The sequence below is a fragment of the Dermacentor silvarum genome, chromosome 1 (genome assembly GCF_013339745.2).
Source record: "Dermacentor silvarum isolate Dsil-2018 chromosome 1, BIME_Dsil_1.4, whole genome shotgun sequence".
NCBI lineage: Eukaryota > Metazoa > Arthropoda > Arachnida > Ixodida > Ixodidae > Dermacentor > Dermacentor silvarum.
In genome coordinates this window covers 419700594-419723788 of record NC_051154.1, presented here as the reverse complement: position 1 = coordinate 419723788, position 23195 = coordinate 419700594, and the positions used below count along the sequence as shown (strand labels likewise).

At 48.1% G+C, this 23195-nt stretch overlaps 1 protein-coding gene across 4 annotated transcripts in view; it reads left to right on the top strand.

Moving 5' to 3' along the window:
* LOC119437613 (choline transporter-like protein 4) overlaps nucleotides 1-23195 on the top strand; it is a 629795-nt gene that overhangs the window by 584328 nt on the left and 22272 nt on the right. For all 4 annotated transcript variants that reach the window (XM_037704613.2, XM_037704614.2, XM_049660742.1 and 1 more), the window contains 2 exons: nucleotides 138-266; nucleotides 21777-21846. In XM_037704613.2, coding sequence (XP_037560541.1) covers nucleotides 138-266; nucleotides 21777-21846 — 199 coding nt within the window. The remainder of the gene's footprint in view (nucleotides 1-137; nucleotides 267-21776; nucleotides 21847-23195) is intronic.

The following is a 23195-nucleotide window of genomic DNA, read 5'->3' as shown; positions in this document are numbered from 1 at the left end:
GTTGCACACATTGGCCTTTATTCTTGGCCAGTCACACGTAGCTGTTGATGGTTGTAGGAACACTGAGAGGAAATCGTGATAATAATTGAAGGTGGCTAATTGGTACCAGTGGTGACTGCTGTCAACTTTCCTCTCAGGTACCACCTGGGATCAGTTGCATTTGGTTCCCTCATCCTGACCATTGTGCGTGTCATCCGAATTGTGCTCGAGTACATTGACGAGAAACTGAAGAGGTATGACAACGAGTTCACCAGGTGCCTCATGAGGTGAGTCTGGAATGCAGTGGGAGAGGACACAGTTGCAAATGCAATCACCTTCCATTAATTCGACCGACGAAATTGGTAGAATTATCCGGTCGGTTGAATTAAACAGGATGCAGAAAAAACATTTGGAGGACGCTTAAGCTTTGCCTTTAAGAGTGGAACGCGATGGCATTGAAAGATCCCGGAATGCTTGTCAGGCTTCCCGGCAACTGCAACTTTCTTTTTTTCTGCACCTTCGCCTCTGCGCGCCGCTACCTTCTTACGCTGGTTGTAGTTAAGTCGTACTTGAAGATTTTTCTGACAGATTTTACTTTGAGAAATTCAATTTTAGTTCACCGCCACGGATGCCGATGCTTATGCTGGCGCTGACGCCGGATTTTCTGCGACACAGGGCCCTTAACGCTGTCACGTTAAAACTGCAAAACACACTGCCGATCCATTTGGCAGTATTTGCCCAATTCTAACATGGCCCCTGAATCAAATGCACGCCTGCTTTCTATCTGTCCAAAGCAAAAAACTAACGTAGATATGACATTAACGCTCCTAAACAAAGTAGAAATTCAACTCACCCAATTTTTCAGCAAGAAAAATAGACAAGGGTTTTACAGTAAAAGCTCGATGATACCATCACGGCTAATACGAATTTCCGGATGATACGAATTTTTCTGTGGTCCCGGCCGAGCCCCATTACTTTGGAACGTGCTAGAGAACGGTTGTTACGAATCGATTTTCAGCCTGCGTCGGTTGATACGAATAAACGCCGCCCCACCGACGGCCGCGAAAGAGAACAGCGCGCAGTCACGCGATTTCTCTCCTTCTCTTTTGGTGCGGAGGCACGGCGCCGGACTGCGGGACTGGGCGCGAAGAGTTTGAAGCGGTGGCACTTTTGGTGCTTTTGTACTTTTCCTCCTTTTCTGCGAGCCGTCAGATGGAGCGGCTGCTGCGCTTCGGGCCGCGTTCTTCGTGTTTGCGCCATTTTGCCTAGTCGCAGCGAGCTATGTCTCGCAAGCGGAAAGCACTCTCCTTTAAAGAGAAATTAGACATTCTTCGAAAGGTCGATGAGGATCCCAAGAGGAAGCGGACGGAGTTGGCTAAGGAGCCAGGCCTCGCAACGTCAACACTGAGCACAATTGTTGCACAGCGAGACTATCATGAAAAACGTGCTTTCGTTCAACGTCAACGCGAAGCAAGCAAATTGGAACACGCTTATTTCGAACATACCACGCACCGACAATGCTCTTAACAGCGCACCAAATCACGCGGCGGCGCCTCCGACCGGCATTGCTCCGACACCGCCATAGAGCAAAAAGCTCAGGAGAGACCCCTCAATGCCGCGCGCGAAGGAACGGAAAAAAAAAGAGAACTTGCGGCGGAAATTTCCTTGTCTCTCAAATTGCAAGGTCGCCGTTTCTGCATCGCGCCGGAACAAGCGTGTACGTGTCGACTAGAGTGTTCCAGACAACCGTATTCTAGCACACACTAGTGCCGACGTCTCAGCCACGTGGATAAAATGGCAGTGAACCCTTCTCCTCTATTTTCTAGTCACATGTTGACCTTGCACGCTGCGGCAGCAGCGCAGAGGGAAGCAGCGGCGGAGGCACGCCCGCAAACGCTCGCTTCCCGATAACGGCAGAAAACGAAACTTCAGGGGGCGGCTAAAATAAGCTGGCGCCAGCACGGCGGTGGGCGCGCACGGAGTCGAAGGTGAGAGAGCTACGAGGGAGTTGAGAGGGAGGGCAAGGGGAGCCACCGAAGCGGCGGAGTTGACGCGGCCAAATCCGCTCCCTGCCGCCCTCCTCCCTCACCTTCGACGGTCTCCGCGCGCACCCGTGTGCCGGCGCCGCCCGCTCGCTCCCAGAAGCTTTGTTTTCTGTCGTTATCTGGAAGCGACCGTTAGCCGGCGTGGGCAGTTTCGTGGCCCACGCTTGCTATGAGCTTGCGCGCCACGATATTTCACGACTCGCACCGTTCGTGCATCGTACTATGGTGCACGAATACTTCAAAAATACGTCCTTTTAACTCAAACAAATTTTCGGGCCCCTTCGAGTTCGAATTATCGAGATTCGACAGTAGTTTTAATTGTGTTTCGATGATACGTATTTCGGCTAATACGAATATTTTTCGTGACCCCGTGAGATTCGTATCATCGAGCTTTTACTGTATATGTGTTGCACAATAGCAGTCAGTTTACTAAAATCAGCTTTTCTGCAATACAGCCGTGTTGTGTGGTAAAGTATACAAACGCGGTTTCGGTTTTGTATTTGATTGCACTGCGCAGGCAATTTTCCCACCAATAGTCCTGGCAAGAAAAAACGCACGTTAGAATTGAGTACATACCATAATGAGACATTGTGGGCTACCATTATTGCTTGAAAATTCTCCTGAAAATGGCTGTTTTCGTCGGGAGATAATGCGTGTTTCACTGTGCTCTGCCTGGACAGACTCTGCCAGAAAAAATGGGTCGCTGTCACCATAGGGGTCAGGTGCATTCGTGCTGACTGGTCAAGTTGGAATTATTTGGCTGAGGCCAATCTTGGGATTAAACGAAACTTTGCGCTCATAGAAATGCATGGGCACCGGCTGGGACCTTCGGTCAGGAACGAAATAACCAAAAAATTTAATTAACTGCAGTCAAATTAACGCAAGTCTGTGTAATTGCAGTTTTTGTGGGTGCATACTTCCAGCATCAGAATAGTGGTTACATGATTGGTGCCCTATTAAAGACATGTCAAGCAGGTCTAGGAAGAGCATGCAGGCAAGCACTTTGTCTCTCCCAGAAAGAACTGCAGCGCGTATGATCTATGTGGTTTGCTTAGCCCTCTCATTGCACTAGAGCTACCCTTTCGTTAATTGCACATCTTATTTCAAGGGCAACCCTAGTGACTTTTCATCATATCGGAAGGGATCGTTGTAGATTTCTCAGCATGCACAAAATTGTTCATTTTGTATAAAACTGCAGAAAGAATTTTAAATAAGCAAAAACACTGCATCAAAACTGGGCTGCTTATTGTGATGGTGATGGGGCTGGGAACAGGAGTGGTCAGATCTCAAGACATGTTGTTGAGCTACAAGCTTTGATTAGGGGTGCACAGATATTTATGGTAGCTTTCAAAGCAAATGTCAAATAAAAGAAAGAAAAACAAAAGCTGAACATTTAATATCTGAAAAATTAACGCGATCCTTAATGCTTACGAATTTTGTTCATGAAAATGACTTGATGTGAAATTTCGAAAGTATATTTTGTTATACAGTGGAACCTCGTTGATACGATTCTGCGTAATACGTTTTTTGGGATAATAATTTTTTTTCCCTATAATACAATTTGTTTGGATAATACGATTTTCGGATGATACGGTTTATTTTCTGGTTCCCGTGAAGATCGTACAGTTAAACCTGGATATAACGAAATTAACAAATTCCCGAAAAACTTTGTTATAAAGAAGATTTCGTTATATGCAGGTTGGCATGAAAATTTGAAAAAGAAACGCTTACCGTATTTACTCGATTCTCAACGTGCCCTGAATTGTAACGCGCACCCGTTTTCCGTATTGGTCGAAGCACTCATCCTTGGAGTGTCACACCAGGTACCGGATGCGTGGACGCGTGTCGTTTCGCACAAGCGCGAGGCATCGGAAACGAAGAGCGAGCGTCACGATGACGTCGTAGCGTCGTATAGTGTTACAGTAGAACCCCGCTGTTACGTTTCCGGGGGCTGCGTTTTCCCGGCTGTTACGTCGTTTTCGGCCGGTCCCGGCACACCTCCCATAGAACCCAATGCATTGGTAACCCCGCTGTTGCATCGCAACTGTGGGACCGTTCCCGCATCATACGTTGCGAACTGCCACCCCGCGCCGGCCCGAGCAGCGATTTTGACTTTTCATGTTGCTTGGCTTGGTGGCTTGACGGTGGCATTGGCCGCCCAAAGTGCCGGGGGTGACACCTATGACATATTTTCAGTTTCTGCCAGCAAAAGTATGGCCCTTGAGATCTGTATTTGCTATCTAAAGATGGTGTCTATGACGCGTTGTGGCCCTAAAATTGGTTTTGGCTCATAGATATTCCGTATAAAGTCCAAGGGCGATAACGCAGTCGCCGCGTGCCGTATGCTGTATGTGCGAGTGAAAACGTGTGAGGGGAGCCGACGACTGCGTCTAAATCTTGCGCACACAAAAAAGAAAAGCAGGGAGGCAGCGCGCCTTCTTCCGTTGCGCTCGAGGCACCGGCGAGGAAGCGAGGGGGGGAGGGATAGCGGGGCGGCGTTGTACTGTACTGTGGCATCAACTGCGTACTGCGTACTGCGCGCGGTCGCGCGGGCCGTATCTTGAAAGCGATCTGCGTTGGGGCAGAGTCTAGCAGTGTAGGTGCGTCGGCGGCTCATAGCTTTGTGCGTGCTGTGTGTTCTCGGCGCTCAGTTTGCGTTGAAGCGATAGACAACAGCACAAAGGTCACTTCGCTCGCTTCTCTAGCGGCGCTTCCACACGCCGCCAGCGTTTGACGGTGCTTGTCCGCACTCATCGAGTGTGATGTGTCACAGCGTGTACCAGCGCGTCGGCAACATCAACTGGAAAAGGTGAGAGTGCAGGCTTGGCGGGCTATGCCAGCTGCAGCCAGCAGCAGGATCAGGTTTGAATGAAGGGAGGGGGAAAGGTCACGCCCGCGGCGGCAAGATCGCCGGGTCGAGGGATGCAGGCCCGCCTCGCACACGTGCGCTCGCTTCGCATTCCATCGCAGCAGAGAAGGTGCTTCCGGTTGTTGCTCGCGCAAAAATGACAAAATTTGGGGCGAAATCTCTAGGTTGTTGGAGGGGGAAATTCGTTATATCGAGGGGGTCTCCCGCTGCCACTTGGTTACACAGAGGTCTCAAATACATGTGCTTCTATGGAGAAATGGCGGGGAATAGAAAAACTTTGTTATATCCAGGAATTCGTTATATGGAGGTTCGTTATAAGCAGGTTTAACTGTATCAACAAGGTTCCACTGTATAACAAAAATGTGGTACCTTGGTATGGAACATTGGTGCATAGGAATATGCTGTGTAGTTTGCTCTTCATAGAGGGACATGAGAATGCCAGTGCAGCTCCAATGAAGGCATTTTTTTACGTTTTACACTTTTGCCTTAGAAGTTGAAGTGCACAACCTCCAGATGTTTCCTCTCAACACCCTCGTAGCCCTTCGACTGTCTCCGGCGCCGCTTAGCCCGCTCCCTTACGCTCCCTGAATTCGAAGTTTCGGTTTCTGCCGTTGAAGCGAGCGTTGGCCGAACTGGGCCTCCGCCGTTGCTTACCTCTGCGCTGCAGCCGCAGCGTTGGCTGAGACTAGAGTGTACTAGAATATGGTCTAGTACACTCTAGCTGAGTCGTCGGCACGTACACGCGTGTTCCAGCGCCATGCAGAAACGGCGACCTTGGCGTGACGCCGCGGTTCTTCTTTTTTTTTTTTGCTCCGCCCGACATTGAGGGTCTCGCTTAAGCTTTTGCTCTCTGGCGGTGTCGGAGCAATGCCGGTCGGAGGTGCCGCCACGTGATTTGGAGCGCTGCTGAGAGCATTGTCGGTGCGCGGTGTAAGTTGCAACAAGCGACCGGCACGTTGCAGATACGACGCACCCGTGCGGGTGCCGTTACTGCCGTATCCTGAAAGCGATCTGAGACGTGCGCATAGTGCGCGCCCGCGCGGACCTTATCGTCAAAATGATCTGCGATGTTGACAAAGTGCGCCTACCGCCAGTAGCTTTGTATGCGCTGTGCCTTCGACGTTTAGTTCGCGTTGAAGCAAGAGACGGCGCAAAGGTCAATTCGCTCGCTGCTGCTGCTGCTGCTGCATTACCGTTGCTTCACCTTTCGGGCGAAACTGCGGCTTTTTCTTTCTCTCTCTCTCTTTTTTTTCGCGGTCCCTTGAAAAACGTATCAACGGGACGTTTTCTTCTTGTCCAAATCGTCAACGATCGCCTTCTGAAAGGCGTATAAGTGCGCGCACGTGATCTTGAGAATGTTTTCGCACGCCACTGAACGCCTGAGCAAGTCGAGTGTAGGGAGCGTTTTGGCCGTCGAAGCTGCGCCGCGGTCGACGTTGCAGCATTGGTCCTCGTCTAATTTCTCGCTAAGCATCGGCTAGGCTGTGATGTGGTCCGGTCCGCTCGACATGGGGACCAATGAGATTGCGCAGCCGCGTGACGTAGTCGGTTGCTTCGCGACTATGGATCCCGCCCAGATCCCGCTGTGCCGGCTTGTCTGTGCCGGTGGCCCCGCCGGCTCGGCCGCCGCCGCTGTTGCTCATGCGTTCGTATGATCCGTAGCGGTGCGGCAACACGTTCGGAACAGCCGATTTTTTTCGTATTGTGAGCAATGTATTTCGGCCGGGGAATGTTACGAATTCGTATCACACCGAAATTCGTACAGCGGGGTTCGTATCACCGGGGTTTTACTGTATATCCGATATATTGTTGAAACCGGTATTGTTATGAGTTCTACATTACTGCAGTGAGAACCTAATCACTGCAACAAGACGGCAAGTTGGGCCAGTTGGTTGGGATTCATCTTAAGTATCGTAACAGCGCAAACAATACAGGGACAAAAGGAAGGAAAGACGACAACACGGCGCCGTGTTGTCGTCTTTCCTTCCTTTTGTCCCTGTATTGTTTGCGCTGTTACGATACTTAAGATGAACCTAATCACTGATTGTATGTACTGCCTAGGATCATTGCTGCCATCTGTAGGGATGAAACTAGCCTGCAAGTAGTGGCTAGCTGCTGCTAAATAGGTGGCCTTCTGCTGGCATATTGCACTTGACAAAAGCACAGCTGAACCCCCATGCCAACTGTAGACGAATGGGAAAACAGCACCAATTGTCTTCTTATTCCTCGAGCAGGTGCCAGTCAGTTGTAATGGACATTCGTAGTGTTTTACTTTGAAGGCCAAAAAAAAAAAATTGTGGCTATAAGTGCATTCAGAACTGAATTCTCTTAAAAGTGTTAACTGATAAAAAAGTAAATTGTACCTGCTAATTTGTTCAAGGCCTTTCATTTGCTCATGGCTATAGGCCAAACGGCACCATTTGACGTAACCAAAAGAAGAGATATTTTCTTTCTTTATGTGTTTCCAATGCAAGCAATGGAGGAGGCCAAGATAAAAGCTGCAGTGAGGCAGCTTGAGGTGCCTTTAGCCTCCGCATTACATAGTGGCAGTGATTCACGCAATCGTCACAGATTAGAAAACCTGTTTTCACAAGGAAGAAAATTGAAGAAAACTTATTTTAACAATGCAAGGGAATTTTCAGTGGAAGAACAAGTAAATCTAACATTGGCAAGTGAAAATTATGCAAACATTACATACCATTACATTACATATAAGCACAGGTGAGAAAAAAAAAAGAAAGACTAAGTGCTTGGTTTATATTGGGATAATTAGGAGAGAGATCGAATAACTGAAAAGAGTTGAGACCATTTGTCACTGTGTAGATCTTTTTACCGTACTAGGTTCTTTAACGTGGTCAATACAGACCGATTTAGGAAATAAGTACGAAGCATATGCTCTCTGTTGCACACACGAACATTGCTTTATATGAATTTGATGACATATAACTGCTAACAAACATTAATATGGATCACTTCTAAGTATGGAGTCTCTCAACAGACTACAGAATTAAGTCATTAAAGGTCACACATCACCATACGATTTGGTGTGGGGTGTTGGAGGAGGGTCACGGCCGGAATGGTGCAGGCGTAAAGAGGGCTGCTGCTGAGATACCCAGCTGGAGCTGGGAGGTGAGATGACGTGTCACGACGGAGCAGGACATCGAGGCTGTGGTGTGTGCTCGGTTGGACGCCTCCTACACCAGCGTCAGTGGTTGAGCCGTAGGCTCAGGAGCACCAGGCAGCAGCCCGGATGCATCGTCCGACAGGCTGCTTCTTCCGCCGCTGCCGCCTTCTTCACTCGGCTTCCTCTATCACAATGGCCCCGTTCCATGCTCGCGCCACGAGCTTCTCTGGAGATTCTTCTTTGTCGCTTTTCTTTTGGCAACGCAGCACATACACCTCATGACACCGTTTCATGTTAAGGATATCAATGCTGACGTCATGAGATAGTTGAGCATTCGGGGTAGTTTGTTTTTTGTCATTTCTAAGATCAAGAGATCTGCGATCTTTCTAAGCACGCATACCACTCTTGGAGGTGGCCATTATGCTTTCTACTTTGACGATCATGAAACGTTGGAGCGCGTTCAAAAATCACTGCCTTCTGGGAAAAAAGTGCTTAGAAAACTGCTTAGAAAACTAAAATATAGTTCTCGTACTTCACGTCTGATAGCACAGTGCGTCCGTGAGTGGCACAGAAGGTCTCGAAAGCGGCGTTTCAAATCGTCCATAGCGGGCTAACAATACTGAATGGGTGCGGTACGGAAAGAGTTAAACTATAGTTAAACCTGCTTATAACGAACCTCCATATAACGAATTCCTGGATATAACGAAGTTTTTGTATTCCCCGCCGTGACTCCATAGAAGCACATGTATTTTAGACCTCTATGTAACGAAGTGGCAGCGGGAGACCCCCTCGAAATAACTAATTTCCCCCGCCGACAACCTAGAGATTTCACCCCAAATTTTGTCATTTTTGCGCGAGCAGCAACCAGAAGCACCTTCTCCGCCGCGACGGAATGCGAAGCGGCGGCATATCGCTTGGCGCACTCGAATTCACGGCGACTGCGAGGCGAGAGCGAGCGCACATGTGCGTACGTGCCAGCGCGCGAGAGGCGGGACCTTTCCCCCTCCCTTCATTCAAACTTGATCCCGCCGCTTGATGCAGCTGGCCCAGACTGCCAAGCGGGCACTCCTTTTTCTGTTGAAGTTGCCGAAGGAAAAAAAAACTTTTTTTTTTCCAACGCGCTGGCAGCACCACTCTTTGGTTACTGCACAAGTCTCTGCACTTCATTTCACTAACTATACGATGCCATCGTGTCGCTCGCTCTACGTTTCCGACGCCTCGCGCTTGTGCAAAATGACACGCGTCCACACATTCAGTACCTGGTGTGACATTCCAAGGATGAGTGCTTCGACGAAGAAACGCAAGGTGTTGACCTTGTCTGCAGTTCGCTTTGAAGATAAGCTCGCGCAGGCGCACACTTTTTCCTCATCGCAGATCGCTTTCAAGATACGGCGACCGCCGCCGAAGTAAACGCCTCCCTTTCTCGCCTCCACCGCCGTGCCTAGGGCGGAAGCGCGCTTCCGCCCCCCCTCCCTCTCCCCTTCTCCCTTGCGTGCGCGAGATTGAGTCGGCTGACCTCCACAAGCTTTCACTCGCACATACAGCGTACGGCGCGCTGCGACAATGTTGCCATGTGTGGACTTTACACGGAACCTCAAAGCGATGTACCGTGGATGGCACAAATGCACTTCGCAATTAAATGTGCTTCTGCGCCGTTACTACTCCAACAGCGACAGCGAATTCGTACCCCCTACCGGCAGCTTCTCCACGTTACCGGGAACTTATCTCGAAAGCCATGCTTTTGTGAGTGGCAATCGGCAACAGCTGTACAAGCAGGAAATACATCATGGTGGCCATGTTGTAAGTTCACTATTGCTGGCGACTGTCGTCTGGGCGTCGCAACTCGAGAATTGAACGTCTGCGCACATGAGATTTTGCCGATTTTGTGTCTGTGCATGTAGAACAAGAAAAATAGTACGCACGAACCGTTTAGTGGGCATTGAGTGACTACGGCTTAAGCGGTCAGCCAATACATGGGGTGCAATGGGGGCTGGGTCGCGACTACGTTTAAACTGCAATTACACATTAAGCGGGTACGTGTTAACGAGGTTTGACTGTACTATCCCTACTTCGTATAGCTGTCTGCTAATTTGCTGTCGCAATCAATGCTTCGCCTTTCGGGCGAAACTGAGACATTTTTGTTCATCGCAACTTTAGTGTATTGGGAGTAAATTTTGAGCGATAGTACATATAGTAAGCGTTTTTTTTTTCTTTAGAATTTTCGTGCCGAAACTGCATATAACGAAATCCTCTTTATAACGAAGTTTTTTGGGAATTTGTCAATTTCGTTATATCCAGGTGTAACTGTAGTATATCATGACGATGAAGTAAAAACAGGCTTCTATCATCTGCATAGATTATGAATTTAACCTTCTGACAAATCAAAACAATATTGCTTAAATATAAATTAAGAAGCAGGGGTTCAAGAATACTTTTTTGTGGGACACCTGTTTTTATTTCTGCGGTTGACGATTTAAAGTTAGTTGTGGGCCCATATTGCCGTCTTTTCTAGAAACACTTTACTAACTGTAGTGGGAGGCCCCTGATGCCATACATTTCGAGCTTTGTTATTAATAAATTGTGATTAATGTGATCAAAGGCCTGGGTAAAGTCTATGAATATATATATTGTGAGCGCTAACATCATCGTCTTCATGTGTATATACCCATCCTCATAATCATCATCATTTTGTCGGGTTGGTGTTCGTGGGCTGTCTCGCGCTGTGTGACAATAGAAGAGCTCTGCTTTCGTCCTGGGCGTCATCTCACAATATTGTTAGACGCTTCCTTTCAAGATTCTTTAGTATGTGATCTTACCGGTCTAAATGTGCTTATTGTGTGGATTTGTTTTTTTAACTCTACTGAACTTTTGTTATAATGCAATAAATGATAATTGAATTGGGTTTCTCATAAGAGGCATAGGATGGGTAGTTGAAATGAAGGGTAGAGCACATAAGCAGTGCTCTAATGAACAGAATGGCACATTTTTGCAACAGCACATTGCTTGCGCTTGTGATCAGAACATTGCATAGTAGAATATGACGTAGTTATTGTGTAGAAAGCGTGCTAGTATAAAAGCAGCTGCACTGCTTAAAGTGAGACTTGCGTGACTGCACTACGTCGGTATCTTCCACAGCATTGCCTGCTAAGTAGGAAATGGGGCAATGGAACAGTGTTGCAAAGCCCTTATCAGTACTTACCGTATTTACCTGAATCTAACGCTCACCTTTTTTACGAGAAAATGTGTACGAAAATTGCCTGCACGTTACCATGGGATGCAAAATCCTGTTCGCAGCATTGGCCTTCCGTCAGAGCTGTCAGACACATCGCCATCACAGTTTTTATGAAGGTTGCTGTTGGTTCATTTTGTGCTTGACTACGATGTAGAGTGGTATTCTCGGCTGCTCACTTTCACAAGACGACACTAGATGCGCTGGCACAGTGAGCCACCAGAGTTGCTGGCCCAGCTCGCTATCTCCGCACAGTGCCAGGACACATGCTTCCACAAGTCCTATGCAGTCTCGCGAAAGTGATAGTATGTGATCGCTCGAGAATGTGTGCTTGGTAGCTGTGGCCAATGAAGCACATATGACACGCGGCTTTCATTATCAAAGCTTATTTTTAAGGAATCCCATCTGTGAAAATAAATTCTGCATGTCTCATTTTTCAACTGCCATGCCTCTTCAGCCCTTTCTATGTATTCACTAACGTCAGGGTCGTCTTCGCTGCTGTTATTCACAGGTAACATCGCGTCCAGTGTCGTTGTTACGGTTCGGCCGTAAACAAGTTCAAATGGCGTAAAATGAGTCGTCTCTTGTACTGCAGTATTATACGCAAAGGTAGCGTATGGTAGAATACTGTCCCATGTTCGATGCTCTATGTCCACGTACATCGAGATCATGTCAGCGAGCGTTCTATTGAGCCGTTCAGTCAGGCCATTTGTTTGCGGATGGTATGCTGTGGTTTTCCGATGATCAGTATGCGTTAGTTTCATAACAGACTGCATCATACGGGCCATAAAAGCTGTTCCCTTGTCTGTTATGACAACCTTAGGCGCGCCGTGTCGCAATACGATGTGTGTGACGAAAAACTGAGCCACTTCAATGGCAGTTGCTGTTGTGATAGAAGTCTCGGCATACCGGGTGAGGTAATCGGTTGCTACCACAATCCATCGCTTTCCTGAGGACGAAATGGGAAATGGCCCAAGTAAATCTAATCCGATTTGTTCAAATGGTACTGCTGGTGGCTGTATTGGTTGCAGAAGGCCTGCTGGTTTGAGTGGCGGTGTTTTGCGCCTTTGACAATCTCGGCACGATTTAACATAGTGCTGCACTGAATTCATCAACTTCGGCCAGTAATATTTTTGGCGGATTCTTGCCACAGTCCTACTAACGCCCAAGTGACCAGCTGAAGGGTCATCATGGCAAGCTTCTAAGATCTCAGGTCGTACGTAGCGATGATGGTACGAGACATAGAAACGTCTCACCACTGGGCTCGAAGTTTCTTTTGTAGAGGACGTTGTTCTTGAGGACATACGAACGCATTCCGCGGACAAAAACTCGTGGAACTTTCACTTGCCGACCCTCCAGGTGCTGGATGAGCAGGAGTAATTCCGGGTCAGAACGCTGATGATGAGCCATTTCCGACGTGTTCACAGCCCCAAGAAATGGGAAATCTTGCTCGTATTCAGTAGCGGTAGATTTGATTGGTCTACGTGATAAGCAATCAGCATCATTGTGCTTGAGGCCGGACTTGTACACGACCGTGATGTCATGTTCCTGTAGGCGCAAGCTCCACCTAGCGAGTCTTCCAGAAGGGTCCTTGAGGTTCGCCAGCCAGCACAATGAATGGTGGTCGCTGATGGCTCGGAACGGTCTGCCGTACAAGTATGGCCGGAACTTGCTGATGGCCCAAATAACCGCCAGGCATTCCTTTTCTGTAGCTGAGTAATTTGTTTCAGCTTTCGATAGAGTATGGCTTGCGTACGCAATGACTTTTTCTTCTCCATTCTGCCACTGAATAAGTATGGCGCCGAGACCAACGTTACTCGCGTCGGTGTGGATGTCTGTTTCGGCATCTTCATCAAAATGGGCAAGTATGGGAGGACTCTGCAAACGTCGTCGTAGCTCAGAGAAGGCGTCGTCTTGTTCTTTCTGCAACACGAAAGGGACATCTTCTTTTGTAAGCCGCGTGAGTGGTTCGGCAATTTTAGAAAAGTTTTCTACGAAATGCCTGTAGTAGGCACACAGTCCTAGGAAACACCTGATAGCTTTCTTATCTCTTGGCTTCGGAAACTTTTCTACTGCCGTGATCTTCTCAGGGTCTGGGCGGACGCCTTGAGCACTGACAATGTGTCCGAGAAAACGGAGCTCGCGAAAACCGAAGTGACACTTTTCGGGTTTTATGGTCAATCCCGCGGTGCGAATGGCATCCAGAACTGCCCTCAGCCGCTGTACATGCTGCTCGAATGTAGTGGAGAAGACCACCACATCATCAAGGTAAACGAGGCACGACTGCCATTTCAGTCCGGAAAGAACAGTGTCCATTATCCGTTGGAAAGTGGCGGGCGCAGAACACAGACAAAATGGAAGCACCTTAAACTCCTATAAACCATCCGGTGTCACAAATGCCGTTTTTTCGCGATCTCGTTCATCCACTTCTATCTGCCAGTACCCGCTTTTAAGATCCAAAGAAGAGAAGAAGTGGGCATCACATAGTTTGTCCAAGGTGCCGTCGATGCGTGGGAGTGGATAAACATCCCGCTTCATGACGAGGTTGAGTTTTCTGTAGTCTACACAAAAACGTAAGGTGTTGTCCTTCTTTTTCACCAGGACTACCGGAGATGCCCACGGGCTATTGGATGGCTGTATTACGTCGTCCCTGAGCATTTCCTGTACTTGACTTCTTATCGCTTCCCTTTCTTTTTGAGCCACTCAGTACGGGTGTTGTTGTACTGGTCTTACGGGTTCTTCGACTATAATGCAGTACTTTGCAACGGGAGTGCGATGGACTTTCGATGAAGTAGAGAAGCATTCGGCGAACTCTTTGACCCAGCTCACAATCATATGTCTTTGTGGTGATGACAGCTCTTGGTCAATATCGATAGATGCGAGCACACTGTCTGAAGTCCCAGATGCTAGTGATGGTGTGTCGAGAGTCGATATATCCATAACTTGTTCATAGCCATGAAGAGATGCTATGGCTGTTCCCTTCGCCACGTGTTGTGCCTAATTGCCAAAGTTGGTCAAGAGGACAGCCGCACATCCGTTACGCAGGTGGACAAGGCCCCTTGCCACACATATTTGCTTTTCCAGTAGCAGCCCGATATTTCCATCTACAAGTCCCTCATTGTCTTGAAATGCATCGCTCCTTACAATGACAGTCTGCACCTTGCCAGCACCGTCACGTGTTCATCCACAATACGCAGAGAGGCAACATGTGGCTGTTCCACATCAGAAAAGGCGACAGCATTTTCCGTAGTAAACAACACGCGAGATTCTTGCAAGGTGATTATTGCGCCGTTTGCTTGCAAAAAGTCCATGCCCAGGATCAGATCACGGGAACACTCGCGTAGAACAATAAAGCTGCTGACGTACATAAAGCCACTAATTCCAATCCTTGCCGTGCACATTCCTACAGGCTCGACTAAGTGTCCCCCGGCTGTACGTATCGGAGATCCGGTCCAATGGGTCAATACCTTTTTCAATTTTCTGGCGAGTACACTACTAATAATTGAATAGTCAGCACCAGTGTCTATCAATGCGGTCACTTCGAAGTCGTCGATGATGACACGCAACTCAGAAGTAGCGCCGCCATCACTGCATTTGTTCGTCGCGGTGTCACAGCCGTCGTCTCGTCGGGTTAGCGATGGAGGGCCTTCGGTTTCCTGGGCGTCAGCGGCCTTGCCTCCACAGGTCGCTGGCTCTAGCTTTCCCGTCGCGGACTTAGTGAGCGATGCCACGGTGACATGGAGGACGGACGCGGACTCGGCGACCGATAACGCATAGGCGCTGCCGATCGAGGCTCATGTTGCTGGGGGTACGGAATGTTTCGGCGTGTAGATAAAAATTCTTCTATCTCGTAAGGGCGCTCACCGTTTCGAGGGCAAGGCGCATTCACGGAGAAGCCACGGAGTCCCATTCGGCGATACTGACATTCGCGATACAGGTGACCAGCCTCGCCACAGTGGTAGCAGAGGGGACGCCGGTCTGGAGTACGCCATACATCGCTTTTACGTCGTCTTCCTTCCGACATGGGCGGCATACTGCGAGGAAGCGTCTGGGGTGTAGCGGTAGTTCGGACAGAGTCAGCGCGTCCAATGTCCTGCCGTAAAGCTTGGGCGTATGATATCCGCGGCTGACGCTCTAGTTGTGCTAGGGGCCGTACCTGAGGCTCTGGTTCACAAATTACTTGTCGCACTTCTTCGCGTACGACATCAGCAAGTGATGACACCGTAGGAGGGCTTTGAACCAGCTTTAATTTCTGCAGCTCTTCCCTAACGACAGACCTCACCATTTCACGAAGGGTGTCGATGTTGCTGGGGAGGGCTCCTGACCCAACTTCAAATAATGCGACGCTTGCATCTCTGTTGTACTGTCTTGCCCGCTGCTGCAGCGTCTTCTCCATAGTCGTCGCTTCTGATCTGAATTCGGCTACAGTGCGGGGTGGATTACGTACCAAGCCTGCAAATGGCTCCTGTTTAACACCGCGCATTAGGTGCCGTAATTTCTTGCCCTCAGCCATGTTTGGGTCGGCTCGGCGGAAGAGGTGGGACATGTCTTCAATGTACATGGTCACACTTTCGTTGTTCGTTGGTTCCTCGCCTGAAGAGCAGCCTCTGCCCTCTCTCTGCGGTCTGTGCTCGGGTAAGTAGCGAGCAGCTCTCGTCGGAAGTCATCCCACGATGAAAACGACACTTCGTGGTTTTGAAACCACGTGCGTGCAGATTCCTCCAGCGCGAAGTACACATACCGGAGTTTCCTCGTTGCGTCCCAGCCGTTGCATCTGGCGACACACTCGAAGTTTTCGAGCCAGTCCTCGGCATCCTCAAATGTGTCTCCGTGAAATGATTCTGGCGTCTTGGGTGAGTCAACGATGACGTGAGGAGGGGTCGCTTGAGTAGCCATCGCACTGGCGCCTAGGCTGACCGCCGTCGCTTCCCTTGGTGATTCGGTGAGGGGACCAGACTCGGGAGGCTCACCTCGTATGCGACAACTTGTGCGTTGGTGAACAGGTGTCAATTCCGTTGGCTGCAAACTTCGGGGGTCCGGGCTACCTTCCCTGACATGTGTGGGGCTTGGAATCATACCCCGCACCTCCACCAGAAATGTAACCGACAGTTACGACAACAGTTTCTAATAAAATTGATTTATTCTGGGCGAACCTGTGCCCGAGAACTCCAGAGACTCAACACTCAACAAAAACGCCTGCGAGCGTCGCCTCTTCGAACGTTGTTCTCCTCTTTTTCACTTCCTGTCGCGTGCCATTCATCCGATCCTCGAGCACGAGCCACCGGTCTGTCAGCACGTGGTGTGGGTACGTGCGGCGCAGCGTTGCCTTGCAGTGCCCTGCCTGACGCTTGTATTGTAGCGGTTCTTTGAGACACAGCTATGATGCGGCGGGCGTCTTTTCGGTCTCAGTATGCTGGCGGCAATATATACTTCTGTACCCGGGAGATGGCGCTCCCCATAATCAGGGTCAGGTTCAGTACACAACACCCCTTCCTCCTTAGTCCACACTCAGCAGTCGGCCAACGACAGCACAAAGTCCCTAAGGTGTTGGTGTTCTCCGGGAACGGTGTGGGCCTGGCGGTTCTACACTTTGCTCTGTCGGTGTTGGCTGACATGTTGCTGTGTCATCCGAGGGTAGCATGACTGCTGGTTGCTCCTCAGATTCACTTTGTTCCACCAAGTGTAGGGCTTGATGCAGGCTGGACCTCAGGCTGCCCTGGCGGCCCTTCTGCAAGTACAGGTTCTGCTAACCTGATGGGACTGCTGCTCTGATGACGAAGCTGGTCCATGTGCCGGCAACACACGCAGCCGTCTGGGAGAGCAACCGCACAAGAGATCGGGCCAGTTGCTCTGGAGATCATGGCAGAGACCCATGGCTGTAGTTTCGTGCAAAGACAGGGTCCTCGGGCTGGAACGTGTGTGGTGTAGGCAGAGCTGCTGTCAGCCAGAAAGACTTGTCAGGGGCCCAGTCTGGGTGCACCCAGCGTCTGCCGGGGAAGGGTCATTTTGGCGCTGGTGCATTAGGGCCAGTGTGCCGAGACCATCTGTGTGGCCCAATTGTATCCCTGGCCGGTGAAGGAGACAATACTGGTATCCATTCAGAAAGATGGACCACCGCAACATAGGTGGCGATAGCTTCTGTGGCATTTGGCGGTCTGGCGTGAACAGCCCAAGGAGCAGCTTGTGATCTGTATGGATGTGGAATGAGTGGCCAAATACGTAGTCATGGAACTTCTTTACTCCCGCAACCACAGCAGTGCCTCCTTATCAATCTGGGCATAGTTCGGCTCTGTAGAGGACAAGGTCCTTGAATAAAAAAAGCTATTGGTGCTTTTGCGCCATCCGGCATTCTATGACTCAACATTGCTCCTATTCCATATGGGGACGAACCAAAAGCGAGGATGATCAGCTTCTTCTCATCAAAATGTGTCGGCACCTGGTTGGATGCCAGTAGTTTCTTCACACGGTCGAACGCTAGCTGTTGTGAGTTTCCCCACTGCCAGAGAGCACCTTATATCCAATAAACGGTGCAGGGGTTCTGCGATAATGCCATGTGTGGCAGGAATGCATGATAGAAATTCAGAAGACCCAGGAAGGCCTGCAGCTCGATATTGTTCAAAGGCTGTAGTACGTTATGGATGGCTTGCATATTGGCAGGTGTGGGGTGGATTCCTTCGGCATCGGGGCTCAGAAACCCAAAAGTTCCACTTGAGTCACTCCTAGTTGACATTTTTCTTTTTTGACCTTGAGCCCTGCATCTTGCAACCACTGAAAGACCTCTCGAAGCCGACTGAGCAATTCTTGGTGCGAGGCTCCCGAAATCAGAACATCATCAAAATATGGAACGATGCCTGGTAATCTGTATAGTAGGTTCTCCATTAAACTTTGCAAGAGACCTAGTGCAACGCTGACCCCGAATTGTAATAGGCGGACGCGGAAAGCACCCTGATGAGTTGCAGTGGTCTGTGCTTCTGCAGATTCATTTGTCACGGGCAGCTGCTGGTAGGCCTGTGCCAATACTAGCTTTGCAATAACAGCTCCGCCAGAGGAATGCCAGCAGGTGGCTGACCACTGGCACCGGATACGAGTGCTGCGCAAGGCTTTGTTGATCGTGCACTTGTAGTCTCAACGAGCGTGATCAACCGGCTCCAGGACTCCTTGTTGTAACAGTTTGTCCAGCTCGGCGTTGATTTGTGGTCTAAGCGTGAAAGGAAACCTTCTTGCTTTCACGCGGGTCGGCACAACCTCAGCGCAAACTGCATGGTCAGTCCCTTGTAGCAGCCCAGTGTTCCATCAAACACAGAGTCTTGGAATATATTATCAAGTGAGGATGGTAGCTAGTCGATGTGCTGCATTCCCGTGATATCGATACCGAGCGCTGGAAACCAATCCACAAAAAATATTGTTAAAAACATTTACGTTTTTGTACCACCAAAAAGAAGCCAGCATTATATGAAAACCGCTAAGAAACCCATCGCCCACAAGAGAACACATTTCCCCGCTAGGCAGCAAAAAAAATAAAAACACTAAATTTAGCAGGAAAACCGCTAAATTGGCAACACTGTACTACACTATGGAGCATGCTGCTACCATCTCGAAGGCCACGTTTAAAAAAAAGATGAAATTATTTTCCAATCTTTTTGAGATCGCAGACATAAATATTTTTCATACTAAACATTGCGAACTTGAGTATATTTATCTATCTAGCCTCCTACGTCGTGATGCTGTCGTGGTCGTTTCTTCAACTGGATGTATATATATCAGAATAGGCATGGGGCGGCATGACATGCATGCATGCATAACGTAAATCGTGGTCATTTCTTTAACTCACTATATATTGGGATATTAATGAACTGCATGCATTACCTGACATGGATGCCATGACATGAATAACATGGGTTCCATGACATGAATGACCTGGATTTCATGAGATGTCATGTGTGGCATGACATGAATGACAACGTAAGTGCATCTCATGTCACGACATCAATGATATCTTTAGAAGAACTTCTTGCTGGGCGAGTTGGTGCATAGCTGTAAGGAAAAAGACGTGAACGGATAGAGCGCAAACTTTCAACTAGTTGAAAGTTTGCGCTCTATCCTTTCACGTCTTTTTCCTGTGTTTGTCCGTTTGTACGCGCAACGCTTCCCGATACATCAATGATATCACATGCTTGTCATGGCATGTATACATATATGTCATGACATAAATAGTATGAATGTCATGGTCGTGGTCGTTTATTTAAAGCAATATATATCTGTATATGAATGGCATGACATGCGTGCATGACGTGACATGAATGACATGATATAAATGTCATCACATGAATTATGTGCTTGTCGTGACATCAATTGCATGACATGACATTAATGACAAGAGATGCGTGAGCATGTCATTCCATGTCATTCTTATCAAGTCATGCATGTGTGTCTCACCACAGATATACTGATATATATCCAATTAAAGAAGTGACCTTGATGCCATCACCTCATGTCATTCATGGCAATCGTATGACATGCATGTCATGTCATTCATATGACATGCCATGCCTGTCATAAAATGATTGGCATGGATATTCTGGATATGCATGTCATGACATGCATGTGTGACATTAATGACATGTCATTCCATGCATGCCATAAAATGGTTGGCATGAATACCATGGTCTATATGTCAAGCCATGACTTGATCTCCAGGAATGTCATGACGTGCATGACAAGAATGAGGTAAATTTGTGACATGCATTCATGCATGCACGACATAACAAGAACCATAACAAGAAGTTATGTCGACCCAGTGGACCAAGTTGTCTACTAACTTGGGCCGATGACTATCTGGGCGTGATGCCGTGATATTCGTTGCATTGTCATTCCAGCTTCGTAATCCGACTCTCACCTCTGATTCTCACGTGCTACCTGCGCTCGAGCCAGGTGGCAGGCGTAAGGCCTCCTCATTCCTCCCAAAGCTAGTACCGTCGCTTCTCGTCGTTACCTGGTCAGTTAATCAAACATGAGACATGCTCTTTCCTGGTACACATACAATGCTGCATTGAATTCCACCATGGCAGCATTATCATGGCTCGGCTAAGCTGCACCACACCACATGTTGTGCTACTGTATCTCCGTCAAGTCACCCGATTGTGCCCTCCAAGTGATGCTGCCGTCAATGAGCATTTAGTTTCTTACCCATCCTGCATACTGCTCGTTAACATCAATTTGATTGTTCGTAAAAATCATTCGTTGTTGCCGTTGCACGCACTTGCGTTAATTAGTACTCGCGCCCATACATACTGGATTTACCCCAACACAATGTTTGACACCTGGTAATGCTTTGCGGAACCCCACACAATGCTGCCCAGCCTGCAATATGCATAACGTCGATTCCCACAGTGTGTGGGATTTGTGCAATTTTCATTTATTTAACTCGAAATGATGTATTACTGAGAATGCTCTCGCGAAATAAGCCAATAGTGTTGGTGAGCCAGCTGCTTTCGATACTGCTGCATGACGACAGTGCGGAAGTGAGAGTGATTTTTCGCTGTGTTTGACAGTAGATGCTGTATGCAGTACAGTAATATTTGGCTCAAGTGTTCACAGGAGCCTTGTTAACAGAATGTTTTCTATGTTCAAAAAGTGTTTCAGGAACCCTTTAACCCTTTGCAGTCAGTTGTCGGGCCCTGCCCAACAACACAACATGGCCGTAGTGGTCCGCTGTCGGGCGGGGCTTTGGGGGTTGAATTTCGTGGTTTTTCTCACTGCGATTTGTGCGCATTTTTTGTATACACGATGCGCCATCTCTTGAGGGATAAATAAACTTTGTTGAAGTTTACTTCTCTTTGCACTAGCAGCACAAAGTTCAGCACGGCTTCTGGATGCCAGAGCATTCTCACTTGCACGTGGAACAGTACATTCGCACGGTTCGCTGAGAAGCATGACCACTTTTTCATCGCGTGCGTTTTATGGTGGCGCATTTAGTGAAAGCTTCTAGAGGTTTCCATTGTCAATAGCTTTATCTTGAGGCGCACACAGCTGCGGAATCATGCTGAGAAAGAACAGCGACACCTGCAGTACCGCCCCAACCTCTTCCAACAGCTGGTAGGTGATGTGAGGGCTAGAGCCAAAAAGCGGGGCCTGTCTGCGCAGAAGGAGTGCGAGGAAAGGCTAGATGGGAGGAGCCATTTCATCTACAAGCTCCCAGGCCGAAACAGCAAGGACTGTGCTGCTTGTAGCGATCGAAAAACAAATGGAGGCAGGAGGGAAACTGTGTTATTCAGCAAAATCTGCAGTAACAACCCTTGCTTGCATCCAGGAGAATGCTTCGAGCGGTATCACACACTGCTCAAATATCGGTAGAGGAGTTGCCTGCAGAATGCAAAAGAAAAAATAAATATCCTATGAGTTTTTCGTCCACAGTTTGTGGTTTTCATCGCGGCGCAACAAACTGGCAAAATAATTTCAGACCAGAACAGCCGGAAAGTGGGTAAAAGTTTCGGAAGGCTAAGGGTTAATATTGCTCTGCTGCCCATGCAGGTGCTGCAAGTGCTGTTTCTGGTGCCTTGAGAAGTTCCTCAAGTTCTTGAACAAGAACGCCTACATCATGGTATGAACTCCCACTCTGGCCATTATAGCAAAGTGTCCTGTTTACGACAACTTGTGCAATGCAGTCAAGATTTTCACTCCTTGCTTGTCAGTGCTTCCAAGACAAATTCAAATTCTTTATTTTCCAAAACAAATTTGGTGGTTCACAGGGCTAAAAGCTGCAGTCTGCAGCTTTTAGACTAACTGCACATTAGGAGATGAGATTTTCTGTTCTTGCTTATACAGAAAGGTGCACCAGTATCCTAATTCTCTTGACCCATATTTCTTGTTTGTGCTTAGAGTAGAATTGTGGGCTGATAGTAGTTTGTCCGAAATTTGCGTATATGTCAGCACATGCATCAAAAGGTGCTTGTGTGTAAGTTTATGGCAGTTGACATTGTGTGCTTGTTTCACTGCAAATGTGTCTGCTGACTTCTGTATTCCTTAGTTAACGCTTTCTTTGACTGCACATTTACAAACAGCCACTTGATATAAAAACAAAGTGTTAACAGATGGCTTGGCATACGGAGCACATTTACTATTTTGCAACTGCCCAAAGCAAACAGTCGGAAAAAGTGGTGAGTGGAGTAACCACGGACATCCGGGCAGCGTCCGACGGACGTCCATTTTGGATATTCTGGACGTCCATGGGATATCCGTGAATGTCCATCGTACGTCCGATGGACGTCCCTGGGAAATCCAAAGGTAACCACTTTGGTCGTCCGTAGGACGTCCGACGTGGATATCCAACACGGATATTCACAGGACCTTCAAGGGATATATAGATTTGTGTGCGCACACCTTGAAGCATGAATAGTGGAATGCATTCAAGCACCTATATATATATATATATATATATATATATATATATATATATAAATGCACTGGTCGGGTGCTTCAATGCATTTCACTGTCACTGCTCTGCTGTAACTAAACGTAAAAAATAGGCCCACACAAGCTTCAAAACAATAAATATTTTATTGCTAGCTTAAACATAAGTCCAAAATGCACACATGAATAATGTTCATAACAACAAATATACTCGCCGATAAAAAAGAAAATTGACAGATCCAGATATCATGACTGAAGCTAGGACAGCGCGAATACATATAAAATCAATAGAAACTCCTTTCAGCATGTTACACAGAGTAACAAATATGGGAAAGACAACACCATTAAATGAGGTGTCGTTCGATTATCACATTTACTTATTTGTACTGTCAAACCCTACGACAATTCATTATAGGCACAAGCTTTAGAATAAAGAAAAGAACAGTTACAAGCAAGATTATACGTGTGGCAGAAACCACAAAACGGCAGCACAGTACATAGTGTGCGCCTACCTCCTGCTCGTCGTGCGGGACCCTGGCC